General features: G+C 45.0%; 1 protein-coding gene across 5 annotated transcripts in view; it reads left to right on the top strand.

The window, feature by feature from the left end:
* astn2 (astrotactin 2) overlaps nt 1-13,945 on the top strand; it is a 1,702,785-nt gene that overhangs the window by 527,776 nt on the left and 1,161,064 nt on the right. For 2 of the 5 annotated variants that reach the window (XM_078550330.1, XM_078550329.1), the window contains exon 4: nt 6,382-6,534. The exons of the other annotated variants lie outside the window; for them this stretch is intronic. In XM_078550330.1, coding sequence (XP_078406456.1) covers nt 6,382-6,534 — 153 coding nt within the window. The remainder of the gene's footprint in view (nt 1-6,381; nt 6,535-13,945) is intronic. 5 annotated transcript variants of the gene reach the window in all.

The raw sequence follows: 13,945 nt of genomic DNA, 5'->3' as shown, positions 1-13,945 counted from the left end.
TTAATTATGCATTCCCAGGAAACGTGCTGTTTTGATGACGGGCGGGCTGTCATTTGCTCGCCATGCCATCACCTTGCCACTTCATCATGCCGGGCGCCATATTTAAAGTGCAGCTTTGCACACACCTCTCAGTGCTTCCAGCCCAGGACTGCTGCACGGAAGACAGGGTGGCCCCCAAAGGCAAAAAGACTGCAGCCCCCCTGGTTTGGTGACACACCCCCTGAGTGACTTTTGGATGCTGGGGTGGCCAGCCGTGATTGTCTGCTACCCTAGCCCTGGCCACAGGAAGGGCGACGGCATCACCAATCCAGCATGGGAGACGATGGCTGCCATAGTCAGCGCCAATGCCCTGCCAAAGAGCACAGCTACCCAGTGCCACAAAAGGATGAATGATTTCCTTCATTCTGCCAAGGTCAGTCACTCTTCTCATTATTAACAACTCATAAATCCATCACACACCCACAGGGCCCTCACTCACTGCCAGGCCAAGGGACATCACCATTCAGTCTCTCATATGCACCTTCATTGTCCTCATCCTGTCCATGGGACCACTCACCACCCACTCAGGCCAGGCATACTTACCATCTGGCCTGGCAGGCATCCTGCTTACACTCTACATCTCTATTCATGCAGAACTAGCTGGCACACAACAAGAGGGGGAGGTCACAGGCTGGTGGAGGAATGCCTGAATTCAAGATCCTCACAGACATTGAAAATCGAGCCATCCAGCCGGTCAGCGAGGATCTGGACTGTTCGTGTGCTGACGGTGAGGTCGGCGCTGCTCTACCAAGTGAGGATCCAGCAGTGCAACATCCATCAGACAGCCATGCTGTGAGGATGCATCCTGTTTCGCAGTCCCCTGCCATGTACGAATTATCTCTCCTTGCTTTTGCAGGCACATCTGGGAAGCAGCCGACAGAATCCACAACCCAGGGAGTCCATGACTCAAGCCCCAAAGAAACCTCAGAAGAGGAATTTGAAGGCAACCTCACTAAAGTCCCGTCACAGCGCTCACCCACACCCTCCACCAGCTCAGAGGCACACACCTTGGCAGGACCTAGCTTTAGAGTACCCTCAAGATCACAATCTGGTGAGCACATCGCACTTCCTGATCCACAGCAGGTGATGGCAGGGACTTCCCAGGTCCCCAGCACTCGGAGGACTGCTGGAGGCCAGAAATTTGCTGAGTCCGATTCAGGTGATGAGCCTCTGGACTTGGTCATGTCACAGTTTCTGGAGCTGCAAAGGCAAGATCGGGAACATTAGGAAGGGATGTCCATTGCACTCCTCAGATTGCAAGACATGACAGGTGAGTCCGCCCACCTTCAGACTGAGGTGATAGCGCCGGCATGTCAATGCACCGAGGTCAACACTAGTAAGATGGTGGCTGCCATGGAGACCTCGGTCCAGGATGTTGCTTCTACACTGCTGTGCCGGCTGAACTCCATCACTGATGCCATAGTTGGCCTCCAACAGTGTGTATGCGAGAGGGGTGTGGGGCACCTCAAGCTTACTCCAGCTTCCCCTTCTCCTCAAGGAGTCAGCCAAATTGCCCATGGGCTCCCATAGGGAGGAGGATCAGCATGAGTACACCCTGGGGCCATCCAGCCAGGTTAGTCCAGAAGTGTCCGGCCCATTCAAATCCCCTCTTCCTGCAATCCCAGCAGCTCCAGCTCCACAGGCCGAGGAGAGTGCCACAGCCACAGAGCAGGACCCCGAAAGCAGGCTGGGGCCCTCCAGCTCTCGGCCCTCCAGAGGATGCCCGTCAAGGTCATCACAGACAGAGTGTAGCAGTCCGTAGGCTGCCTCCACCTCCGCTGTGGATGGCCGAGGAGCACCAAGACCTGGGCACAGGTGTCAATCACTTGTACATAATGTTAAGTATGTAAATGAACTCTCAACAATGTCTCCATGCCTATGGCTCCTTGTCCTAATGAGCAGTGTTCATGTCACTCAGATGTGAAACCTTTCTGCACAAGATAGAGGCAGGTGTCTCTTCCCTGTGCTTTGTGCAGCCTTCAGACCAAAGTGATGGCCTGGCCTCACATTCCCTAGACCATTACTGATGCCTGCACCTCGATGGTGCTGGTCATTGCTGCCAGAATGTCATGGGCAGGCGTCACAGAGTTCCGTCATTCTCTTGGTGTGCTCTCAGCACCGGTTAATGTGGGGCTGGCCCCCACCTCATCAGCATCTGTGATCAGTGATGCTGTGCTCCTGAAGGGGACAGGCTCTGAAGGCCGACAACAGATCAGGTGCATTTAAAGTTTCATGGCTGCGTCTCCATGATATCACCCTGATCACAGAGTGCAACTGAGCTGCCTTAACCAGACAGGAGTCAGACATTCTCAGAGGCTATGTGAAGATCTATGGGGTGTCCACACTGCATGTCATCATCATTCCCCTGCACTTGAGCTACTATTAGGGCCTCCACTGCGTCTCCATGACAGGAGCATTCTCACAGAGGGTGTGTGCGCTGCATAAGCCAGACTGGAGTCAAACATTCATAGGTGCAATGTGGAGAGCTATGGTCTCCTCACTACCTGTCATCATCATCCTCCACAAATCTAGCAGCTATGAGGGCCTCCCGAGCACACCTGCCTCATCTGGCCAGTGCGAGAACCTCATCGCCATCATCATCGCCTTCGAGGACTTCCTCACCCTCATTCCCATCGATGTCCTCCGCATTGAAGGAGTCCTCCAGCTCCTCTATCTCTTCCTTAGCCAGCTGCTCTCCCCGTTGCAGCTTCAGGTTGTAAAGGGGATAGAAGGCGATGATGATGCATGAAACCCTCTGTGGACTGTATTGCAGGGCTCCACCAGACCGGTCCAGGCACCAGAACCTCAGTTTCAGCATCCCAATGGTTTGCTCCACAAAATTGCGAATTGCAGCATGAGTCTTGTTATAGTGTTGCTCTGGTGCTGTCTGAGGCTGCCGCATGAGTGTCATCAGCCACCTCCTCTGTGGATAGCCCTTGACCCCAAGGAGCCATCCCTGCAGCCTCTGTGGACCCTGGAAGATGCCAGGGATCTGTGACCGACTGAGAATGTACAAGTCGTGGGCACTTCCTGGAAACCTACAGGATGTGTTTATGGTGGTCGCACAGCAGCTGCACATTCAGTGAATGGAAGCCCTTGTGGTTGACATAGTTAACCCCTTGCTGCGACGGAGATCTGAGTGCCACGGGAGTGCAGTCGATCGCACCCTGCACCTGTGAGAAATCCAAGACCTGGTCAAATCCAATTGCTCTTGCATCCAGGCTTTCCTGGTCCCAGGCAAAATGCATAAAGTTGTGTGCCCTTGTGAAGATGGCATCTGTGACCTCTTGGATGCATTTGTGGGTGGAGGCTTGTGATGTCCCACAGAGCTCACCTGTGGTGCCCTGAAAGGAGCCATTGAAGTAAAAATTAAGCACCGTGGTCACTTTCATGGCCCTGGGCAGTGGATGCTCTCCATGTCCCTGTGGTGTCAAATCCTGCAGTAGCTGACAGACGTGACCAACCAGTTCCCTAGACATGTGCAGTCTTCGGCGACACTGGTTCTCGCTCATCTGCAGGGATGAAAGACGGCATCCATAGACCCATAGATCCTGGGTCTAGCTAGGCGCCAACCAGTGTTGGCTCGCTGTGGCTCTTTGGTGGCGTGTGCGGGAGCCCCAGCCACCCCTTCTTCCTGAGGGTGCTGCTCCTCCCTCTCTGCACCCAGCCACCTCTGTCGCTCTCTTCTCCATTGTCTCCGCTCTCTGTTTGCCATGAGGCATACAGCTAGTCTCTATACTCCTGATCTTCTACTCCTGCAGGATGAAAGAGAGAGATGCATGGGTTAGCTTGGTGTTCGAAGAACCTCTCTTGGTTAAGTCTGAAGACCCCTTAATGCTCCTGGAGAGTGCTGGCCGAAACCCATCCTTCTCCGCCCCACTCCACCTGACCAAAGCAGCAGCTTTGCCCATTGGACCCCATGCTGTGCTTTCAGCTCAGGTGCAAGCATTCTCCTAACTCACACTACAAGGCTGCACTGTCAGCTTGAACCATGGGGGAGACTGGTCCAAACCAGGATGATGACATTGCAAGGGACTGTGAGCACCGCCATCAGTGACTGCTCCATGGCCAGCTTTAGCAAGGAGATTGTACAACATGCCCGGTTGCCCAACTGTTCTGCAGTCTGCTAAAGCACCCATTAGTTGCAGTCTGTGCCTGAGGGGTGAAAAGCTCTGAAGCACTTGGTAGCACTTTCATGCCTCTGCATTGCTTGAGTGGGCAGATAAGCTAGAGACCCGACTCCAATCATATCAATGTGGCTGCACCTGAATTGTCTCAGCTGCAGAGGAATGGCCACTTTATACAAGGTTTTCCAAATGCAAGGCTGCTTTCCTTCCCTCTCTGCCCTGCATGTACTTGTGCACTACCATCAACCACAGGGCAGCCCTTGCCTCCCGCATAGCCACCTCAACCACAGTGCGGGCCTTGCCCCCCTGCCGCAAGTCACCTCAACTGCAGGGCACCCCTTGCCCCTGCCGCCAACCCCCCCCCCCCCCCCCCCCCCCCCCACCCCCAACCACCGCCCAGTCGCCTCAACCTTGAAGTCCAACAGGCAACCCTTGCGAGCATTGCGCAACTGTACTGTGCACTCACCTCCGAGTTCCCCTCAAAGTGCAGGCTGCCAAGTGCATGCTGTTGTGAAACACGTTGGCGTGTTTTCCTGCTGACATGGATGAATGATCCAGCGGGTGGATGATTCCGGCAGGCTGGCCTTATAATGATATGCAGATGTATTACAATGAGGTTCCCGATGTCCGATGACGGGATACACAGTCCACCATCGACGGGCTGAGCAGACTTCGTGACATCGATTTTTGGTCTTCTTGCCATATTGTCCACTTACACTGCTGAACACACCTGACACCAGTGCGCCCAGAGACAGAGAGTAAGAGAGAGATAGAGGGAAGGCAAGAAAAAGGACAACTCCAGACAGGACATAAAATCTCTACGTAAAACAAAGATTTCTGTAAAGATAGTTGGATTTCTTCATTAACAGATTCTTAGGGAAATAAAGTTATTGTTTAAAAACATTAGAATCGCACTTGGAAAATATACTAAGGCCTGGAAACAATGGCAGGGGGAGGTTACTTTATCTGGATTTGCATCTTCCTGTCTCCCCTCACCCGAGTGTCAGGGAACCATCCACCCAGATACACAGGTAAAATGAATTCAAATTAATATTTCATAAATTTAAAAAATGACATTCGAATGTTAACTTCAAATAAGCTTAGTACTTAGAAGCTCACTGTGCAAATGAAACTTTTTCATCTACTGAATCCAAATTGATTAGAAAATATAAATATAAAAAGTTAATGTAAAAGCTTCATTGTTCGTTTAACGTTGGTTGTTTATTCATGAAACTGTATAAATGACAAACAGGCTTCAGCAGTGGAATGAAAGGTCTAGATCTACTGATATACATCCACATATACTGACATAAATATAGATTTACATTGCAGCCTTTCCCACAATTTCATATTATATTCCTCACTCTGTTTATGCAAAAGTTTTATAAATTTGTACATCTACATGACTATTCCAAAGCTGCAAACCAGTAAATAATATCAAAAAATGTAATTTAATCTAGCCCAGTCTTTCGTAAGAATTATTGATTGTTTACATTGTGCTTAATATCTGGTAACTTGCAAGAACACAATGTTACATCGCGTGACCCATATTACACATTATAACATGCATTTCTTCTAGTACATACCCTGTGAAAAGTGTAGAACAATGAGAATGTACAACCAGTATCATAATATTCTTTTTCATGTAAAATAAATCTGTAATTTTGCACAATTATTATTCGTACCAGCACACAATATTAATTTTCAGAAGTTAATTTTGATGGGGGGTGGTTAGGTTGTCTTATACTCTTGCAAAGGCCCTGATGCATATGGATGAGCATCAGATAAATAACCAGTGATTGACTCCACTCCATTCTACCCAGAGCCATGGTGAATTTGAGTCTTTCAGAATGGGATTTGAATCAGTACCTGCAGATTTTAAGTTCAGGAAGCAACTCTAAGGCTACCTCACGCATGCTATTTTTGTCAAATGCATCCCTCCTTGTCTACCAGTATTAGTTCAAAGACACTACAAACTGGCTGATTTACCAACTGGATACCCAATAGCCCAGAAACCAGCGTTATTTTGCCTTTTTTTTTTACACAGCAGTCTCGTTTATTTCTTAAGAAGTCATGAGTCTTTTTTATTTTATTTAAACATTAGTTAAATATAGTGCTGGCATTACAAAGTGTGCTTACTCAATTTGACTGTCAAGAAATAGAACTTGCAGATGTAACATTTTCACATTTTAATGATAAAATTGACACATTGTAGCCGCTGATGTGACTCAAGATACAGTGCAGTCATTGATGCAGAAGTTCAAGGAGAGTTTTCGAACAAACACGCCAATTGAGATCTCGCACCTCCAGCAGGCACCACGCAACACATCCACAGGACGAAAGAAGGGAAGGAGGAATAAAAGTAGAGGTAGGAGACATAACTACCTTGTTAAGTATATTTCTAAATACCCATTTAAGGGAAGAGGTGATGGTAGGTTGGTGGTGGACGTGGTGATACTGGTGGTGGTAGAATGCATGCACTGACAAGCAAACCATCCAGATTGCTAATTTTAAAAAATTATTATAGAAGCTAGAGATTCTCATGAATCAAAACCCCTTTTCCCCCACCCTATCCCCATCTTTCTCTCGCACATCTCTGCTGCATACTCTCCGCACAATATGCGATACATTTCTTCTTTGTTATAAACTTGAAATTTAAACACGGGGGAGTTGTGGGAGACAGTATTCAAGGGTTAACAGCAAGGGTTTGGTGTTCTACTCTTTCATGCTTCTTCTCCTATGCTGGAATCCTTACTCAGAACAGGCCGTGCATTTCTGCTATAAATACGCTGAATTTGGTTTTTGCAAAGTGGAACCTAATAAACTGACACTCCTCATAGATTTGAAGCTCAATGCTACTTCTCGGAGCAATGTGCTAACTGACATGGATGCATAGGATATGGGCAGAAATATCTAAATTGTACATGCCCAGCATGACCTGCATAGATAAGAGAAAGGATGAACTAAACACACAGGTAAGAGAGCCACAACTATGTGGTATAACAGAGCAGTTCATTTTGTGGTTTTTTTTGCAGTTGCTGGGCTATGCACTGGAGGTTGACCTTCATAAAAACATGGGCAAATCTGAAAGTCTTTGTGCGAACTCAAACATAAGGCATCCTTTGGTTGGCTTCCCTATATGGCAATACAAGGGTGTATGGCACGTATTCTCAGGTGCAGGAATAATGTGTCCAGCTCAACATTCTTAATACAACTGAAGGTGATTCAAGAGTGTGACCTCAAATGTGTTGAAGTGATCACACTTTTATAAAATCAAGAACGAGAAGAAAAAAAAATTAATTAAAGCTGCATAATAACTTCATACCTGTTAAGAGCATGTTCCTTATTTGTGCCAGCCTCTGGAATTTAATAGGATTCATCTTGTACTATATTTGAGGAGGACAACTTAATTGATGCCTAATTAAACACAAGGTGAGATTAAGGAAGCTGGAAATGCATGCACCAGAGGAAATATGGCTTAAGGCAGATATGTGGATTTTACAACATTCCAAGACATAAGTTAATTGAATGTGAACAAATTATTTTTCAGTCACAAGTTCTCTAACTAAGTGGCATAGACTTGAGCTCAGAAGCAAGAGAGGGAAAGTCACTTTAGCTTTAATTACTTCATACATGAGCTGATGAAAGTGTGGAACAGGGCAGCTGAAGATGACTAACATTGGAAAATTCAAGAAGGACTTGGTTAGCTTTTAGACAGGAATATGTTAATGGGATAAATGGTAGAGAATGCTATCTTTCAAGCTTCAAGACCACCCAGATGAACTGTTGGCTTTGGTCCTCTATGTTCTTACAGATGGTAGAAGTCTCTATTCAGGTCACTTTTAAAGTATAATTATAAGTGAAGAGGGAGGCCATTATTGTCAGAGAGTAGTGATGTATTATATATAGCTATGTAAAAATGTATTATGTTTGTCTTTGGGGTTTGATGAAACCTGTTTGCCTAAGATATTTAATGGTAAATGTTACACTTCTGCATTTTCAGTGTGAAATTTTGCCGACCAGAGTGGAAGTAAGGAAATCACATATGTTTTGCCCCTAATTTGTTTCCCTTTGCAAAAGTAGAAAATATAGCCCTATAATCCCATAACACAAACGTGTCAAAAAAACAACACAATGATAGAAATGCTTCACAACTAATCTCTCAGTTCCAATAGGACGGTTGGTTGGCTGCATTTTGATTACTCCTTTTATTTCTGATTGGAGAGAGGTGATCTAAAAGATTTCGATGAAGACATTGCGAAGTAAATGCGATAGAGATTTTGAACTATAGGTTATTACTCACCGTAAACTAGCTAAATCATCAATCTTGGATAAAACAACAACAACAACAAAAAAACAACTGCAAATAAAGCCTTCAAAAGCAAGGGGAAGATAAATTGGAAATGTATTTATTCATGGTCGATGGGAAGAATGATCATCAAATACGGATGAGTCTGTTCCCTGTTGCATAATTCTCAGAAATTACCAATTTGAGGAGGACTTATTATAAATCAATGGGCAGGCTTGAATGAATCTCACTGTGTTGTATGTTGATTTTCTTTTTTGTAGCTACATGTATTTTGAAGTTTACTGGAAGCCCATTTCTTTGATAAAGGATTACAGTATTGACTGGATACTTATATTGATTTAGTTACAATATAGGGTCTTTTCCTTCTTCGGAAAAAATGAACAAAAACTAGTCACACTTCTAGATCTAACAACAGTTATCAGAGTGTTGAGAGGTGTTTAAGCATCTTTTAAAAAGCACCCTGCTCCCCCACCTCATCCCTGTCTAGACCACCTGTAGGTGTGGAGAAATATGAATTCTTCCTCCTTAACCCCAAAGGACAACTTGCTGATTGGTCCTGGTGATTCTCTCCTTCAGTATTGTGAAGCCAGGCATTTCAGGGCATTACAAAGGCCTGAAAGTTTCCAGATGATGGTGCCAAAGAACTGTTGAGTACCATTCATGCTACATCCCAGCTGCACCAGAACCATGTCTTCTGCAACTTGAAACTCCCTATTCACCATGCTAAATACATCAGAGTCATACAGAAATGTTGGACCTCGAAACCTCCTATCCATTCAACAAAACACAGCAAAAATGTTTATGTTCATACACATAATACAAATATAAAATACGAAGGAACCTGAAAGGAAGCCAGAGGCACTATCTGATAAGAATTTAGATTCTATTTCAGACGGAGCACGCAAAACATTACATTGTAATACATTCTGAAGGAACTTAGCAGGTTAAATGTTGGGAGTATGTTTCCCCTGGATAGAGAATAACTAGAGGTCAGAATAAGGGGTTGATCCTATAGGTTCAGATGAGGTTCAAAGTGTTGTGGATCTTCAGAATTCTCTACCTTAGAGAGCTGTGGATGCTCAGCTATTGCATATATTCAAGACAGATGTCAGTAGACTTTTAGATACCCGGGAATTAAAGATTATGGAGGTAGTACAGGAAGGTGGAATTGAGACAGAATATCAGCCCTGATCTTATTGAATGGCAGAGCAGACTCAATTCTTAATTTTTACGATCTTAAATAATGTTAAATCCTAGGGCATAACAGGCAATTACCCACCTGCAGAGATGGAACTCCAGCCTCATTTCTGACTGATCAGGAGAGTTTGATGGAGGAAAGGCAATCCTTCATACATTCGACTTTTGGCCAAAGACCCAGCCGCCAGGCAGAAGTTGATAGTTGAAGATCAACATTGAACAAAATCTGTCCCTCTGCATGACCACCTGTGTCTCAAAATGGGCAAACTCTTGTGTTACTTCCCAGTTACAGCCCACATTTCAGCTGGTGCCTGGAAAACCATGGATCTACCCCTACCCCCAACTTGAAATACGATTGGGAATAGCATAAGTTGAGAAAAATATGCACTCCCTGAGACTGAGTCAGCAAGAAGTCTTTGCAATTATGTTCCCATCCTTGACTAACTCAATAGTCTCTGTTCACATCAGCGGTGTCAGCCACCTCAGCATCTGGGATACACTGAACCCCATTTGAACAAGTTTTATATCATAGCTCCGGTGACAGGGCCTTAACCCATTGATAGAACAGACAAACATAGCTGTACATATTAACGCAATTGCATTTCCTGAAATCAATCTCAACGGTCGATCAAGTGCCTTGGAAGGTCAGTCACTATCACTGTGTACTAAAGTATTTGTCTAATCCAGTGCTAGCATCATTGTTAAGGGTCAGAAGGTGATCACTCAGTCACCAGTTTAGGATTTAAGCTGACAGTCTTGTGTTGCATTGCTCTGAAGACTGTCCTTTGGCTTAGACACTGAACTAAGGCCTTATCTGATAGGTTCTCCTTCAACCAATACCACCCAAAATGGAATAATTGGTCATTTATCTCATTACTGTTTCTGAAATCCTGTTGTGTATAAAATGCCAACATACAAGAGTTACACAACTTCAGAATAATTTATTGTAAGTGAAGTGCTTTGTGAATTTCTGAAGGCTAAGATGCTATATAAATGCAAGTCTTTCTTTCACACATACATAACCATATACTTCTGTGTCATCCAGCTGGGTGGGGTTGCAGTCGACTAGTTCCATTCTTATTTATTCAGTCATAATCAGATAATCACCTGCAATGGCTTCTTTCCTGTCTCCTGAACTATTACCTTTGGAGTTTCCCAAGGGTCTATCCTTGGCCCTCTCGAATTTGTAATCTATGTGCTGCCCATCAACAACATCATCCGAAAACACATCAGATTCCCCATGAATGCTGACCCCACCCAGCTCTACTTCATTGTTTGTAAATTAACAGTACTCTGAACTCCAGTACTGGCTAACCAGGAATTCCCTCCACCTAAATATTGAGAAGACTGAAGCTATTGTCTTCTGTCCCCACCCCAGACTTTGCTCCCTAGCGACTGGCTCCATCTCTTCCCCTGGCAACTGTCTGAGGCTGAACCAGACTGTTTGCAATCTTGGGTGGGAATTTTTACATCCCAAACGTAGCTGTGACGACAAAATAAAATGGCGCTGGCTACCAGTGTGCTGGTCTGGCACCTCCACTCCCAATTCTGGTTATTTTCCTAAGGATGAGGGGAGAGTGGGGGCCTGGCAGGAAAGCCAAATTGCCTGCCTCGTTAATCGGACGCCTTGAGGTCATTAGTGAGCTCATTAAGAGCTCGCCTTCGCCCCCCCCCCCCCCCCCCCCCCCCCCCCACCCCCACCGCGATTTTCACGGGGGCGGACAGCTGTTAGGAGCTCTCTGAGGCTGACCAGCTGCAACCTGCAGCAACACTGAAATAGTTTCATTCAATGCAAAAAAGTGGAAGCTTGGACAGAAAGGAAACTACCGAGCAGTAATAAAATTTTACTAACCAATTTTTTTCCTACCCTTTCTGGGTCCCAGCGCTTCATTTGCCCTGGCCATTTTGAACATGAAGATCCTCTCATTTTGCTGCTCATTTGGGCCAGAATTTGGCCCACCTCCCTGGTATCTGTCTCCATTCCCAGTATACCACCCCCAACGCCCTCGTGTCAGCCACTAATTGGGTGGCAGAAGACCATCTCTAGGGTCATTAAGACCATCTGTAGGGTCATTAAGACACCCAACCCCACGAAAATCATATTTTATGGCGTGCTGGTGTCAGAGGTGGGTTTGTGACCTGGAATCAAACCGGCCTTCCAAATCCTGCCTCTAACAGGAAAATGTGGCCCTGGTCTTTTTTGACTGCTAGATAGGTTACCATCACATAGCTCCCCCATCACCATCACTATTATTAACTTCCAATTCCATAACATGGCTCGGCGACTCTGTTCCTGCCTGAGTCCAGCTGCTGCTGAAACCTTCATCCGGGCCTTTGTTAGTTCTGTGCTTTCCAATTCCACCAATTTGCTGGACGGCTTTCCAACCTCCACCCTCCAGCAACTTGAGCTCATCTCAAACGCTGCTGCCTGTATCCTAACTCACACCAAATCTTGTTCACTCTTGTGCTCGCTGACCTAAACTGGCTCTCAATCAGGCAATACCGCAATTTAAAATTTCTCATCCTTGTTTTAAATCCCTCCATGGCCTTGCTCCTCCTTATTTCTGTAACCTTCTCCCGTCCTAGAACTCACTAAGGTCTTGGCTCTGCTCAAATTCTGGCCTCTTTTGCATCCCTGATTTTCATCTCTGCAACATTGGTGTTGCTTTGGCCCTAAGCTCTGGAATTCCCTCTTTAAACCGGCCTCTCTTCTACCTTTCTCTCTTCTTTTAAGATGCTCCTTAAAGTCTAGCTCTGTGACCAACTGCCCTTATAATCTCCTTATGGGGCTTGGGGTCACACTTTGTTTGATAATACCCCTGCGAAGGAACTTGTGATGTTTTGCTATATTGAAGGTGATACATAAATGACAGTTGTTGTTATATGTAGCATTCACAATATAACATCAACACAGAGGAACTGCAATTTAAAAAATCCTCAATACTGTGGTAAGTTACACTGTGGTGTAGAAAATGATTGTCATTATCGTTTCTGAATAACATCATTACAAAAGCAACCTGATGTAATTTGAAGTACCTGAATCATATAATATGTTAATTACACAAATGATGTGCTATGTGGGATGTTTCCATCTCTCTGGGTTCCCACTGGAAGTGACTGCATACTTTTTCTTGACAGTTCAGATAGGGGAAGGCAGTGGCATAGTGGCAGTGTCACTGGACTAGTAACCTAGAAGTCCAAACTCTGTGAATGTGGGTTCAAATCCACCATGGCAGCTAAATTCAATTTAAATTCAATTAATAAATCTAGAATTAAAAGTTAGTCACAGTAATAGAGACCATGAAACCATTGTTGATTGTTGGAAAAACACATCTAGTTCACTAGTGCCCTTTAGGGAAGGAAATCTATTGCCTTACCTGATCTGGCCTACATGTGACTCCAGACCCACAGCTTAACTGCTCTCTGAAATGACTTAGCAAACCACTCAAAATGCTATGTAATTTAATAAAAGGAATGAAATTGGACAAACCACCCGGCATTGACCTAGGCACTGGAAATGACAATGACAAACTCAGCCCTGTCGATCCTGCAAAGTCCTCTACCTGGGGGCTTGTTCCAAAATTGGGCAACATCCTGACATAGTCATACTCACGGAATCCAACCTTTCGGGCAATGACCCAGACACCGTGCCATCGCCGTCCCCGGTTATGTCCGGTCCCACCAGCATCTCAAAGAAGGTTTCCTCTGTTGTGGACTTAAGTTTAATATGGAATCATAAATCATAATCCCCCCTCAAAAAAATGATTGAATATTTAGCTATTCGAACATTTATGGTTCTTAGAATATATTAAACCCATTCAACATTTAAATTCATTTGAAAATAACTTGGTCTAGAATTCCTACTCAGTTTTGTTGTTTCCCTGAGACAATTTGCCTGTAATCGGCCAAATGAGCGCAAAATATCATAGAATTTTAAGCACAAATTGCACTTACTGCAAATCGTGTTTCCATGATCTTTTGAGCCGATTTGAAAACCATTAGACGTAAGTCGATCATGTTCCTCAGGGTGAACTAATCACCATGACAAGTTTCCGCCAATTGCGCAGACTTGTCGGATTTCAAGGAGGCCCTCAAAATGAAGCTGATTCCTTTGGCACTAGTGGCATGTTGTAAAGAATTGAGATTAATTTGTTTTTTAATATTTTAAGGAACTGACTTCTTGAACACCAATGTAACTCACAAAAATGGCCTGTATAGTTTTTTAGCCTTTTTCAGTTATTTAAAATCAGAGCTGGACTAAACACTTTGATTG

This window comes from Cetorhinus maximus, chromosome 10 (genome assembly GCF_964194155.1).
Source record: "Cetorhinus maximus chromosome 10, sCetMax3.hap1.1, whole genome shotgun sequence".
Taxonomy (NCBI): domain Eukaryota; kingdom Metazoa; phylum Chordata; class Chondrichthyes; order Lamniformes; family Cetorhinidae; genus Cetorhinus; species Cetorhinus maximus.
Note: the sequence above shows the minus strand (reverse complement) of the source record. Positions and strands in the feature narration are given on the sequence as shown.